Below are 15,233 nucleotides of genomic sequence, written 5' to 3'. Positions count from 1 at the left end.
AGAGAGAGAGAGAGAGAGAGAGAGAGAGAGAGAGAGAGAGAGAGAGAGAGAGAGAGAGAGGAATAAAAAAAAGAAAACCTTCGATGGCCGAACAACGCGTGTTCCGCGTCGTGCATATCGTGGGCGGAATAATTTTGCGAAGAGCGCAACGCGGTGAATTAATGAACCCGTCGATCGAGAAAAAAAGTGGGAAAAAGGAAGAAAAATGGAAAAAATGGCAAAAAAGAGCAACGGAGGAAGGGGTACGAGGAGGAGGAAGGGAGGGAGATATCCACCCCCGCCCATTGCGGGGCATTATTAAATGTTTCGCGGGGATAATGCCCCGGAAAATGAGTGGTAATATTATATTAATTTATTAAAAGTGCTTTTAATTATTCGTACCGTCATAACTATATCTGACCGCGGGGTGAATTCGTTCGCTCGTTCCAAAAAGCTGCGTCACCCTGAGCGGCCTCCGCAGCCGCCGTCGCCGCCAACACCACCACCATCACCACCACCATCACCTCCTCCACCACCATCACCATCGCCGACGCCGACGTTGCTACAGTTGCGCCGCCCGAGCGCGCTCGCGCTCGCCGCGCACTGCAATTAAAGTCGAATGTAAACTGATAGGACGCTGTTACACGAAACTCCGCGGTAATGATTACGGGAGCCGTCGTAATTTATTACTGCACGCGCTCGTTACTCTCATTGTGTAATACAGTGATACGCGCGATATAATTGCAACGCTAATAAGGCCGTATCCGCCACGCCGCGCCACGCTCATCTCCTCCTCGGCCAAGCAGATTTTTGTTCGCCTTGGTAGAACAGAAAGAGAGAGAGGAGGAGGGGGGGAAGGGGGAGAAAAGAGCAATGCCACTCGAATCGAAAATTGCCACGATCGAGGAGATGCAATTCGCGGCGGTTAAATCGCGCGCGTATTTTGTCTGATCGCGAATTTACCGGACGTGCATTTAATCGCAACGTCGATAATATTGCGCCTTCCTCTCCCCCTCTCTCTCTCTTTCTGTATGCCTCATAACGTGATTCACTCGTCGCGTTTTATCAATTCTTTGTTTCTCTGTCTCACTTTTTTTTAATTACGATGCGCAAGCAACGAACATAGACGATCGCGACGACGGCGATGACGACAGTGACTTATCGCGAAGTTCATTCATTAGCAATAACGTAATACCTTTTACTGAGCGCAAGTGGATTAACTAATAACTGTAATCTAACTCCGCCTAATGATTAATTCAGTCGTTTCGCGACGCGAAACGTTACTCGTATCATTTCATTGACCAGTACTTGTACAGGAATATCGTTACACGAATTAGTTTCAAACTGTCTGAACCCTCTTTCCCCCGCGTTTGCCTCCCCTCATCGTCGTTTATATATATATATATATATATATATATATATATATATATATATATATATATATATATATATATATATATATATATATATATATATATATATATATATATATATATATATATATATATATATATATATATATATATATATATATATATATATATATATATATATATATATATATATATATATATATATATATATATATATATATATATATATATATATATATATATATATATATATATATATATATATATATATATATATATATATATATATATATATCGTGAAACAATCCGCGCGATAAACGCGTGTTTATTCCGCTACGTGCTTTTTCTTACGATCTCGCGCTCGTGACAATTCCGAACGAGGCGAAAGCTTCCATCGAATCACCAAGCTATTAAGGAGTTTATTCACCAGGCGTGTACTTTCGAGAGAACCCAATGGTATTTTCAGTGGCGGGTCGAGGGAAACTACTCATAAATTCACCATTTATCGAATAAAATTACGCGTTTACATGTATTATTTCACTGTCTAAATAACAAATGTTAATTTGAAACTAATTTCGCGATACCACCCTGCCGTGTTTCACGCTACTCAAAGCATAGAGCCGTGCAATCGAAAATGGGACGCAGTGAATACCATTTTTTCTCCCATGTCGCGTTTTCCTAATGTTTAATAATATCAAATTTCATAACGTTGAGCTTTTCATTCGGATGGTATTACTTTTCACGCCGAAAGTCACAGAGGAATAATGGTCATCCGTGTTGTTTTACCATGAGGTTATATGGGCAAAATTGCGACACACCGTATTAAATCTCTCACGAATGAATCGCGTGAAGCTCCAACCACGAATGTGTTTCACTGCGATAAATGCTAAATTTTGGTATAATTTTAAGCGTTTTCATTTAAGCGAATAAACTCCTCAAGCTTTCCGTATCACCGTCGTCACTCGTGCCTCCCCCGCGCCTCCCGGCCAGTCAGTTCGCGTAGTGTCAACAGGGGCGAGAACTCTCCCCTGTGTGTGTTGGTATCGGCGCGCGATCACAGCGAGGATCGCGGCATCGCTCGCGGCGCGCGTCCTCCGAAACTGTTTGCGCGAAATTATCCGTCTTGACGATTTACTCGGAATTCCTGGCCGCACGCTCGTGTGCGCGCGTACCAATTAACGAAAGTCATCCCGGGACGGATTCAGTGTCGGCAGCCAATTAGGACGGCGGCGCGCGGATCGCGCGCCGCTCACCTGCCGGATAGTCGCGTTCGCTGCGACGACGACGACGACGATGGCAACGCTTTTCCGCCCTGATGCGCCGTACCTTCCGTTGTCTCCTGGCGCGGGACTCGAGAGCCATCGTCGGTCGCGACTCCTCCCGTCGTGTTGCCGTTCATTTTAATTACCGAGCTCCGCAGCGGTCGAAAAATAACGCTGAATGATCTTCTCCATCCGTCGACGAACGGGCAAAGGAGAAGAGGGGCAAGAGGAGGAGGAGGAAGAATAAGAAGACCTCGCTCGTCTTCACGCGGATCTCGTCGTTGACGCTGCAAGCGTCTTTGTAGCTCCTGAATGCCATTCTCCGTCGCTTCGAGCCATCTCTCCTTCTCCTCTCCCTCCTCTTTTCTTCCTCCTGCGCCCTCGTTCGCCTCCTTCTTCTCTCGTCGAAGAAACGTCTCGATCTTTCGGGTTTCGAGCGAAGCAGACGCGGCGTTATTCGCGCGCGAACGCTGTTATACGGGTCGAGCAGTTTAATTACTATTAATCCCGGCGTCCCCTCTCGCTCGTCGGACGCTCGCGCGAAAGGTGTTGCTTCTAATTACGTCGCGCGACGTCGTGTTTTCGAAAAATCGCGATGAAACTCCGACGCGCCGAGGTGAGAACAAAAATTGCCCTCGGATCGACCGGGGTTGAGGGAAAATCGTCCGGAGAGAGACGATTTTCACCGGCGGACGGCAGCGAGCCGAATCGAGTCGGTCGTCAACTGTCGGCTAATTTGCGTCGCGATGAGAAGAATTACGTGGCGTTGGACGGTTTCTGAGAAAAGCCGCGAGGTTACGCGAGTCCCGCACTGCTTCGTCACCGTTGTCATGGCCGGACACGGAAAACTCACTCACTTCCTCGTATCGGAGTCGCGGGAAAATTTTTTTGTCACACGACTCGTTTCTTTTCTTCTTTTCCGAGTCAAACGTCGAAAATGAACGAGATAAAAGGTACTCTTTAACGGAGGATATCTCCACGTAAGTTTGGTCAATGTGTTGATCTCAATCCTTTATTTGGTTTGCATAAGGTGACGTTATCGGGCCTTGATTGTTAATTATTCCTCGAGGGAATTACAAAGTCCTACGGTAATTTTTATTGTAAAATTTTGTTCGGCCACGACGATGCTTTTCGTTTGTCGCCCCGTTCGTATTCGCAAAGCCAGTCGCGTAACTCGACTAGGAGAAACGATTTCGTCATATTCGGCGATTTCGGGGACGAGTCGTCGTCCTCGTCTTCGTTGTCGTCATAGTCGCCGTCGTCGTTTCGGGAAGCTTCGAAGGATCGATAGTTCAGCGTCCCTGTAACGTGCATCCTTGGTAACGGCCGGCGGATCGGGCGCGTTGTTCTCCGTGGTAGAGAAATGTTCAGCCACGGAGGATACTCGGTAGGAAGGAACAGAGGAACGAACGAACGAGCGCCGCGCTCGGTGTTTACGCGCGTTCCTTCTTACCCCCGTAGCGTTGCAGCGCACGTTGCTTTTATACCTCTTGCTTCGCAGGGGAAAGGTCGAAAGAGCGAATACCATCCGCGAGGTGAGTCGACAGCCGCCGAAACTCGCCGAATGCTGGGCTAGTGTAATGCGTGTGTGTGGGAGAGACTCGTGCACGTACACACACATACACAATCGCACTCGCGCAATTGCGATTGTGCAAATGTAAAGGCGAATTCACGCCTTGAGATCTTGACCGAATGTTCTCTACCAAATTCGTAGCTCGATCTTCCAAAGTTTGCGCATTTTCTTGAAATGCAATTAGCAGGGAAATTTCAAGGGCAACACTTCTGAGAGATTTTGATTTATAGCCCAATTAGAAGTTTATCCCATGATCCTGATCAGGTTAACCTCAATCCTCTATCTGGTTTGCACAAAGTGATGTTATCATGTCCTGATTATTGATAACGATTATTATTAATAATTGTTTGTAAGATCCTGATTATAACACTGCGTTGCGCGTGACTCATCAGAATCCAGGTGACTCATCAGGTAACATCGCCTTGTCCAAACTATATAAATTCTTGGGATCAACCTGATCAAGACAATGGAATGAATTTTTAGTCAGGACGATCCTTAACTTCTTTCTTGAAGAAATGTGCTCGATTGAATTTTCCTTGCTCTCCCAGCAGGACGCATACGTGCAATGTTTACAAATAATTAATGTTCGGTGAAAGCGAACACAGTTTCTCGGGAATCAAGGTATCCAGCTGCTCTGCGAAGATCAACCGGTGTAAATCGAGCTTAAGCATGCCCGGGCGCAGTATGCTAACGTATACTCTCGCACACTTGTCGAAAGGGAGAGAGAGAGAGAGTGAGGGGGGAAGGGAGAGAAGGAAAAAGACGTGCACGAGGAGGTGGAGGTAGCGTACGCGAAGGAAACCCGTAGGTAATCGTGCGAGCAGAAACGCTGACGCAGATAAGGGAAACCCTTACGACCGCCTCCGGTACGGCTATTTATGAGCGGTGTTGCTAGTGAGATGGAAGAACGGGAAGGACGTAGGAAAAGGATTCGGCGATGGAAGCCCGCCGTCGACGACGACGATGAGAGAGAGAGAGAGAGAGAGAGAAAGAGAGATCCGAAAATTTCGCCCCGAGAAGAATTTCCTCCCTTTTTCGCGCCGGGCGATCCCGGGGCTTCCGGTTCATGAAGTCGGATCGGGGGATGCGGTTAAACTGGTTGAGCGCGAGACCTCCCTCGCTCTTTCTCCCTTTCTCTCTGTATTTCTCTCTCTCTCTCTCTCTCTCTCTCTCTCTCTCTCTCTGTCTCTCTCTCAGCGCAGTGCGCTAATCGCGAACGGAGGAGGATTCGGAAAAAGTGATGTAACATTCCCGGCCGGAACGCGGATATCTGGAAGGCTAATTTCGCGACTGCTAATTTTTCGGACTTTATTCAAATCAGGAACGAGTCCCGCGAACGGCGAGCTCGGATTTTTGTTTTTTTCGTGAGATCGCAGCAAAGGTCGCGAGACTGAGTGCGATGAGAGTTATTTATTTTAATTCAACGCATATTGAGAAGGAGGGAGGAGGGGCGACCTTATGCTATCTGACCACAGTCGCGATCGACGTTTTCGTCGGGAACATTTGCGATAGACGCACTTGACGCTTAATTCGCGCACGAGCGTCTAGTCAAGTTTGAACGATCGATTCATTATGTAACTCTTGGATAATTAACAACTAGTTGCTCGAACGTGAATACGCGTCGCTGCGCTTCACTCCGCCGAGATGCAATCGCGAAGTATGCAAAAATTCAGAGGGGAGGAGAAGGAGGGAGAGAGCCTTTTCGCCTGCTACGCGATCGTTGTTTCGCGCGTTCGCGAGTCAGGCTCCAAGCAATTCCTCCCGCGATTTCGGATTGCCGCGCTAATGAACGGCACTAATGGAATTACGTAAACGCGACAGGGAAAAGGAGAAAAGAGAGGCAACGAGAGTGAGAGAGCGAGAGAGGAGAGAGAGAAGAGACCAGTCGCTCCTCGCGCACCGCGTCGTATTAAGTAATCAAGTAACTGGAAACCTGTTTCGTTATTCCGGCCTTCCCGTAAAGCGATCGAGCTGTAATTACCGCGGCGTTTTTTCCCTCGACATAACGATAGTCCCGCGCGCTTCTGCGGCGCGCATTTGCTCGTCGCAGCGAGACTTTCGCGCGACGATTTCTCGCGATTGCCATCGTAGAATAGCACGCGAACCACCGTGGAATTCCTCTGGTCAGAGTTTGGACTGCGATGGTCGATTTTTCATTGGCTCTTCGATCCGCATATATACACTGAGAGACAAAAAATTTCTAAGACGTAGAAAAATATTTATTTGGTGAACACTGGTGCAACGTATTTTACTTATATACTAGGTGAGTCAGTATATAACCATCGCCACTTGGAATATCTTCAAAGCCAAAGACAAAGGTGGTATTTTCTCCGTGCTGACTAACTTTAAAGATCTGAAGGTCAACTTTGTCTATTCCTTTAAAGATATTTCAGGTGGCAATGGTATATACTGACTCACCCTGTATAAGATATCTTACATATAAAATAATTTTATATATAAAATAATTGTATATAAAATATTTCTCAAACAAGAAAATCTGCATTTTCTTAAAATTTCAACTCTTCACAAACTGTTTATTCCATGTAAATTAAAAAATTTGGATCGAAATAAATATGTTATTCATACCTACCAAATAAATATTTTTCATTTCTTACATATGTTTTCTCTCAGTAAGAACAGGGAAGAAGCGAATGGAAGCGAGAGAGAGAGGCTCTAAGGAGTGAGAAAGAGAAACTGCAATGACGAAACATGCTGCAGCTTTTCTCTCTCTCTCTCTCTCTCTCTCTCTCTCTCTCTCCCCCACTCCCGTCTGTTTCTTGCCGATTACATATGGCGTTTCACAAGGTGTCCAAAATCCGGCCAGAGGAACTTCAGACCACTGATGACCTGACGTAAAATTCACGCGGAAGCGGGATCGGAATAGTCGTCACATCGTGCGTATTATTATACTAATTCAATCGCGCGGATCTCCAAGGGGATCTTAATCCGATTTAACCGGCGCGCACTTGCGCGCGCGCGCGCTGGGAGACCACACTGTGTTCCCGGCATTAAACTTAATTATACTCGCGCCAGAAATCACCAACTTCGCGACACACTTAAAGCGTAATAAGGCAGCATTCCAAAATTAGCCGCGCGAGATTAATAGCATCGTCGTCGTCGTCCCCCTTCTTCTCCTCCTCCTCCTCCTCTTACTCCTCCACCTCCTCCTCCTCCTCCTCCTCCTCCTCCTCTGCTCTCGTTGCCTCTCTTCGTAGTCATAGTCGTCGTAGCTGCCCGCTTCTCTTTCTCTCCACTACGAAGAGCCTTAACCTCCTCTCTTACCCCGCCAGAAAAAAGGCACGCAACAATGTTGGCCGCGAGTACCGCGCGATTTCGCAAGGCGACCTACATCACTGGCGACGCCCAGCTCGCCGAACACCGCTCGCGTCGCGTCGCGTCGCGCCGAGCCGTGGAACCGAGTGCCGAAATCGCGACTTGTTGTCCGCGGCGCTATGCCACGGCGGAACATACTTATTTTTCGCGACGAGAACCTTGCGCGCCACGGCGAAGCCACGGACGTGCGCACCAGTGCTGTCAATTTCGACCACCCGGGCGCCCGAGTAAGTACCCGGGAGGAGGATCTTTCGGTCATTTCCAGTACTCGAGTATTACACGATTATATTAATTTGAGAGCTCCGCATTCGGATCAAGGGAAGACAACTTTATTTTGCACGCTTGTACATCTCCTGCACGTGAACAACTACGTGAGTCAATTTAACGAATACCGAAATAATTTGACATATCCACGTTATCGATTTTCGCACAACGAACGAAATAACGAATGAATGCACATTGCATACTCGTAATAACTATTTATTGTCTGGGTGTGATACCCAGTATACTGCGAGGTGTATATCCGGGTAGTACCCGAGTTATACTGACAGCATCGGTACCTACGTTCGTTTATTCGTGAGTCCCGGTGCGTACCTCGGCCGCAGCCTCCGCGCTCGTATATTATTATATACGCGCTGGAGAAGAACCCGGTGGCCGGACCGGGCAACGGCGTGCGCGGCGCACGTGACGCCCTCGCTACAACGGCGTGCGCTCGCCAGATTTTCCGCGCTTTTCCCCGTCTCGTCTCGATTTTACGAGCGGCCCCTGGCCCGGAGCGGCGCGGAGCAGCGGCGGCAACGAACGCTATTTCGGAGCGCGCGCCCGGCTTCTTCATCCCTTACTTTTTTCTCTCTCTCTCTCTCTCTCTCTCTCTTGCTCTCCCGTACTTTCGTTCTCCTTTTTTGCCGCCTCTCGCAGTTCCCATGTGCAGCGTAAATTCTCCTTACGGATATTACCGCGAAGGTGCCGAGGAGACCGGCGGCAGTTTCCGTCCGGGCGACGACGTTCTCCCGAGCGCGGATTGAAAACCGGCGTGTAATTCCGGCGGGTTCAATTTTCCGCGCCGGAGGAGCGCGCGGAGCGGCGCGGAAGAGCGCGCCCCCCGTCTTCTCACGCCGATCGTCGCCGCGTTTCGAAGATATGCACAAGATCTCTCTTGTGCCGCGCGTTGCCGTGCGCTATATATAAACATTAGTTAAAGCCGCTCGAGATTTAATTAAACTATGGAGGGACGGCGCGAAATCGGTCGAAGCGCGCACGGGCTGCTGCAGCTTTAACTGCTATTTGTGGAAACGGCCCGACGGGTATCGAAATCCGAAACTCATTGAAATTATAGTCTCGGTCCCCATAAATACTAATGGAAATTAACCGGCAGCTTTTCATCGATCCGCGCGAGGAGACACGGAATCGATTAAATCGTCTTTAATCGCCGCGGTTATTAACTTTAACTGCGGTTTGACGGCGTTCACGAAACGAGAGAAAGGGAGACGGGGCTTCACTTATTGTGCGTTCTGAGACATCATTCTCCGTCAAACGCATGGATTACAGAAATGTAATATAAAAGTAAAAGCAAATAGTATAAGTAATTAATTGGGAGTAGTTTACAATTCTCAGATTAATTGGCATGTAAGAATGATACGCGAAGAGAGCAAAGATACGCAAGAGAGAAAGAGACCGGGACACATATCGAGATCTAAACTGCACGAGATCACACCGATACCTCACCCTCGGACTCTTTCCCTCCCTCTTCGTCCCAATCATTCGCCCCGTCGCTTTTCTTTCGCGAGGCGCGACATTTATCGCGACAACGCGTCTTATTGATCAGCCGTGTGCGACTTATCGCAGACCGAGGCCGTCGAGCGTTTGCAAATATTGACCGGAAAAACTTCTAATCCGGCAACGTCGGCGCCCGCGGGAGAGCGCGCCGCCGGCAACAAGCTGCTACAGCCTGATAAAAATAAATTTACGCCCGGAATAATCGCGGAGCTCCCTAGAGATTCGGCATGGTCGGCCGTCCGTTGTCTAGGCGCGGCGCGCGCTAAGTCCTAAAGACTCGCTATTCAATAAAACATGAATGTTCCGCACTGGGACGCGGAGTCGCGTTCCTCTCGTTCGAGGAGATCGATCCCGCGCCGAGAAGATCCGAGATCGGGGCTGTCCGCAGAAGTACACGACGGGCCAGGGTTGTCGAATTGTCAGTCACAATGCAATTAAAACACCGTTTAAGTGCCAAAAATCTCTCTCTCTCTCTCTCTCTCTCTCTCTCTCTTTTATTGATGTAAAAATGAAATAGCTGAGTCGTACATGAGGCAGACATGTTAAATAAGAAAAAAATATTGCAGTGAAAATTATAACTAAATTTTTATAATTTTTAATCATATCAATTTAGAATCATGATCAAAATTATCATGTATATTTGTTTAAAAATGATTGCAATTACTCGAATGCTTTATATAACGTGTAGCAGGCACAGATAGTTTAATTTGCTGTTTCTGTAGTAATTTATATCACAATATTTCGGTATGGCCCAACTTTACAGAAAACATCGTAAGAAAAAATATAAAGAGAGTTTTAACGTTATCGCTTATTATGATATTTTTTTAACCCGTGACTGCTCCTGCGCTAGGAAATTTAACATTAATAGTGGAGTTATTCAATAATTAATAACGCAACGTTCAAAGATGAGATACCATAAAAGTTTGAGATCGTCTATCGAAAATTATTTCGCTCATGATGAAAAATTTTTGTCCCGGGAAATGGAACGTTAATGGGGATTTAAGACACCGAGCAATAGCTTCAGGATAATATATATTTTCTCATTTGAAAGAAATATGTTCTGAATGTAAAACTCTGTATATTAGTACAAATAAATATTGTCATTAGTATCTATCGCGAATAAGGATCATTTCTCATTTCTTGAACACTTTCTCTCAGCGTATAATACAAACACGAAATGAAGAAACAATCAGTTGCCGCAGAATGTCGATCTGTTGCTCGGTCGCGAAACATAATTCCATATGTTTACTATAAAATTCTCCTCGCGCGGAAACACACCTTGATGCGTGCTCTGCAATGCGTGTGATATATGCGTGCGCCGATAATTACTTCCGATGCTAATATTTGTCGTGTAGCGCGCACTTTGCAAGATCAATTAGCCATCGGTACTTGGGACCGGTTCCGAGCTATCGATCTCGAGCGAGCTTGAGAATTGAGAGTCGGCATTCGTCGTTGTCGTGGTCGTCGCTAATGGCGATCATTACCGGCCGCGCCGTTATCGATCTTTAAACGCGATGATTATCTGCCTTTCGCAACGTCACGCAAGTCATACCTCGGCCGTAATTGAATCGATAATCACGATATTATTAGGCGACGTAATCACAGTTATTCCGCGAGCAGCTCGCTCCGCAAAATGTTACTTCTCGGGACTGCAATGTTGTTCTCCGCGCGGCGCTTCTACTTCTTCTTCGACTTCTTCTTCTTCTTCTCCTCCTTCTCCTCCACATGGTAGCGATTACGCTCCGTACACCACGCTATTACGATGCATCGATAATATTTAGATTTATATATAAACGATACATTATACAAATACACGCGTGATACAACGCTCACGCTCGCCCGTGTGTGCGCGCGAACTCCTCGAAATAACGTCGGGAGCGAGTGAACGCGGATAACGGCGAGAAACGGCTCCTCCACCTTGAGGCGCGGCATTCGCATCACGGATGTATTTATTACGGCGCGTTGCGTGAATGCAAATAAAGTTCGCCGTGAATCTCCTATCAACAAGTTAGCGCGCGCGCCGCAGTTATTAGATTATTTATCGAGGCGAAGAATGCACGATTCTGTGTGCAGGTCGGTTATTAAACTTCGCCTCATCGATCTGTCGCGCGTTTAATAACGCGCGATTAAACGTGTGCCTCTTTGGCTTTATCGTTCGGCCTCGCACGCACGCACGCACGCACGCACGCACGCACGCACGCACGCATGCACGCACGCGCCCGCCCGCGCACCGCAAAAGCCGCACAGTCGCATTTTTGTCGCGAGTCGGCCGCGTTAATTGATCAAGTGAAGTAATCACCAGCCCGCGAGAAACCGGAAGATAATCCGCGCAAATGCGCTCGCGCGCCCTCGCGACACGCTGTATATCACGGTTCGCGCGATCGGAAACGTATTATGCGATCCGTTTTCCGGACAACTAATTACGTTATAATTCTAGACCAAATGATATGTTCATCAATTTAATCGCGCTATAATCTATATCGGTTGGCACAGACGGAAAGCAGCGCGGCCCACACGCGCCAACTGCATCCATCCGAACTTCGCGATTCAGAATCGAGTCGCGCCAATCTTTTAACCAAAGTCTCCTCGCAGAAAAATACGCGGCGAGCAGAAAGCAATTTCGACGAGACATTGTATGCGTAAGAAGAGAGATTTCTTTCTTCCCTTCGAGCGAGCGAATTCACGCGACACTTTGTGCTGTTAATCTTCAACGTCGAGAGGGAGCAAGAGAGATCGATATCGTGTAAATATTTGTGGACACGGGGAGGACACGTTAAAACGCGAGTCGGAAGATCCGGAAGCCCCGGCGCGCTCCTCTGCCCATCCCCTCCCCGCCCATGTCGCTTCATTAATTTTGATCCCCCGCGATCGTCGAGCGATATTATTAATATGGGAAGGGCGGGACGGAGCAAATAAGCGGCGAGATTTTTCGTCCAAAGAGCCGAGTCGCGTCGATTGTTCGCCCCGTTATCTCCGCATTTTCGAGATTTTATCTATTTGATAAACAGTGGAAATATTAATTCATGCCGCGCGATCGCATCTGCGGTGCTTCTTCTCATTTTTCGCGTGCGCGCACGTGCGTATCTCCAATTTCCCAGCGATATGAATTCGGCGCGCGCTCGGGGAAGCCTCAGAAATAACGGCGTTACTTCGTTGTGTAGCTTTATAAATCATCGGTAATACGATATCATATAATACTCGATGTGTATGTGCGTGTGATAGAGAAAAAAGGGGGAGAGAGAGAGAGAGAGAGAGAGAGAGAGAGAGAGAGAGAGAGAGAGAGAGAGAGAACAGGACGGAGAATATTGTTTCGCCATTTTGGCCGCGTCAACCGATGCGCAGCATGACGATATTAATTGAGCCTTCGATGGCGAATCGGAGTGCTTTGTGAAACGTGAGGATCTTTCCTCCACCCCTCCCCCCCTTTTATCACGCACGCTTAGCGCTTAGTGATTTCATCCGCGAGATGACGTGGTATCTACGAAAACGCATGTTGCACAGGAATAACGGAGGAATAATCCGGAATAACGACATTACTTCGTTGCATAGTTTCATAAACCATCAATAATGCAATATCATATGATACTCGATATATACACGGAGAAGATATGACAGTTCTCTTTGTTGTATACAAATTTCCTTCACACTTGCTATATTTTCAATGGTCCAGAAATAGACTGTCAGCAAGGTCTATCGCGCTGAGAAACATAGTAAATTTCGCGAGGAAACATGGCGAGTGCAGTAACGGCACATTTCAGTTCCTAGTATATAATTAGCACGTGTAAAATAAAAGCATCTTATAATAATTTTTACTATGAAATTCTCGCCGTGGAGAAAACAAAAGAAAACAGAGCGGGATATTCTCTTTAAAGTGCAATCAGTGTAGGGGAGACCGCAGCTAGTTGGCCACCCGGATAAGTTGGCAAGACTGATCGTTTCTGCTATTTTCTAACAAGTTGCAGAATTAAGTAAACGAAATTTTTAAACATGTCAAATATAGCTTTAAAATTTCTGCTTCCTTCATCTTGAAGTCTGTTAAAGAACAGTAGAAATAGTCGATTTTGTCAACTTATCCCGATAGTCAATTAGCGCCGTCTTCTCTATTTTTCACTCACAATAAGTATTTAAATTAATATTTTTAAATTTAATTTAATATTTTTCACTCACTTATTAGTAATAGGATTCAGCTATATAGATATAGCACCGCAATCGGTAAATTCTCGTCGGAAGAGTCAGTTAACAGTTAGCAGCGACTGTTCCTATTATTGACGCAGTTTGCAAACACAGGCTGCGTCATTGCACGTAAATAGGACGGAAGCTGTTAATTCCGTTACCACGAACGCAGAAAGTCGGATCTCGCGTAACGAATTTGTGCACTACAGATTTTGCAGTGAAATGTTGCTTCCATTGCTGATGAAAATCAGTGGAATATAAGATGTAGCAGCAAAAAGTGTATGCACTGAAAATCAGCAAATATTCACTGATTATCGATACCCTGTCAATTAGACATTTTCGCTTTAACAGAGTTGTCTCGTCTTGAGATTTCGCACGCTTAACGCGCGATTTCATTCGCACAAGGTGAAAATCGCAAATTGCACGTCGCAGCGTGTCTCGGTCCACTAGAATTGAGAGGTGAGGGGACATCCGTCTCGTGTGTTTATGTGCTCATAAAATATGAGTCGGATGCGATAATAGCGCGATAGTTTTAGTTCGATTACGACCGCGATTAAAATGATGCCCGTCGAGGAGACTGCAAATCCCGCAATAGAGATCTCATATCGACGAAGTCAACGATTAGTTATCAGCGCCGATTAATTCTCGCGCGAACGCGCGTAAACAAAGTTGACATCGCCGACGCCATTCGCTCGTTCATTAATTAATGGCGCAACGCGTACACGCGGAAAAACGGAGCCACGGCAGCGCTGCGAGAAGCTCGACTTTGCGCATTGCCGAAGGTCGTCGTTTGCTCGTGACGAGAGAGAGAGAGAGAGAGAGAGGAAGAGAGGGAACTGTGCTGTTGTGCACGCGGCGGTCGAACGTGCGATTACGAGAATCGCCGTTTATAGATCGCGGATCACGACGCGGTTTACGTCCGAGGATTACTTTCGTTTAAGAGACTTTTAGTATCGTGCTGAGACGACCGGGAAAATCTCTATTAGACCAATTAACGCCAGGTTTTATTCCGCGCTTCCCATATCGCGCGTCGCCAAGATACAGAATTTCTGAAGCGATCTATACGACGTATCGTGCTCCGAGCAAGACGGAACGCGAAAGAGAGAAAGAGAGAGAGGGAGAGACGCCGAGAGGGAGAGACGCGTGTTACGAAACCATGGCTCGTGAGAGCCTGGAGAGGAGAGGAGAGGAGAGGAGAGAAGAGCCCGTTGGACGAGCTCTCTGTGCGAGCGGGCGTTCATTTTCTATCTCGCCTCCTCCCACCCCCTGTTCTCCGTCTCTCCTCTCGTTCTCTCGTTCTTTCTCCCGCGCTCTTTCCTTCGGCCTGTCTTTCTCTCTTTCTCTCTCTTTCCCACTTTTTCCATCCTCCTCGTCCTCTTTCTCGCGTTTCCACCGCTTCTCCTCCCTCTCCGTCTCTCCTCTCCTCTCTTCTCTGCTCTTTTCGCCTTTCCTCCCTCCTGCCACCCCCCTGCTGGAACCCCTTCGACTTTCCGTTATCATCTCGGCGCTCGCCTCGGGCTAAAATAAAGAGAGAAGGGGGCGGAGGAGGTGAAGAGGAGGGAGGGGAATAATAAAGAAGAAGCACGGAGAGTAGAGAACGCAGAGCGATGAATACGCGCGGAGGAAAGAGGGACAAAGAGTACGGGACGAGAAAAATTGAAGGAAAAAAGGACAGAGGGCAAGAGGCAGGAGAGGAGGAAGGATTCGACGCGAACGAGGAGGGGTCAGCGGCCAGCGCGGTAGAGGAGAACGGTAACGGGGCAT

General features: G+C 47.3%; 2 protein-coding genes across 8 annotated transcripts in view; one reads left to right on the top strand and one right to left on the bottom strand.

Annotated features, from left to right (window-relative positions):
- Positions 1-15,233, top strand: part of LOC116848778 — a 172,969-nt gene that overhangs the window by 113,634 nt on the left and 44,102 nt on the right. Inside the window, exon 1 of one of the 6 annotated variants that reach the window (XM_032825239.1) lies at positions 7,369-7,747. The exons of the other annotated variants lie outside the window; for them this stretch is intronic. Coding sequence (XP_032681130.1) covers positions 7,640-7,747 — 108 coding nt within the window. The 5' untranslated portion in view covers positions 7,369-7,639. Of the gene's footprint in view, positions 1-7,368; positions 7,748-15,233 lie in introns of those variants that run through there. 6 annotated transcript variants of the gene reach the window in all.
- Positions 1-15,233, bottom strand: part of LOC116848781 — a 156,516-nt gene that overhangs the window by 122,268 nt on the left and 19,015 nt on the right. The window contains exon 1 of one of the 2 annotated variants that reach the window (XM_032825254.1): positions 382-1,348. The exons of the other annotated variant lie outside the window; for it this stretch is intronic. The gene's annotated coding sequence lies outside the window, so the exon portion shown is untranslated. Of the gene's footprint in view, positions 1-381; positions 1,349-15,233 lie in introns of those variants that run through there. 2 annotated transcript variants of the gene reach the window in all.

The sequence above is a fragment of the Odontomachus brunneus genome, unplaced genomic scaffold (assembly GCF_010583005.1).
Source record: "Odontomachus brunneus isolate Ranch 3 - 2012 unplaced genomic scaffold, Obru_v1 Obru_scaffold_100, whole genome shotgun sequence".
In the NCBI taxonomy this organism is placed as follows: domain Eukaryota; kingdom Metazoa; phylum Arthropoda; class Insecta; order Hymenoptera; family Formicidae; genus Odontomachus; species Odontomachus brunneus.
This window is presented reverse-complemented; position numbering and strand designations above follow the sequence as displayed.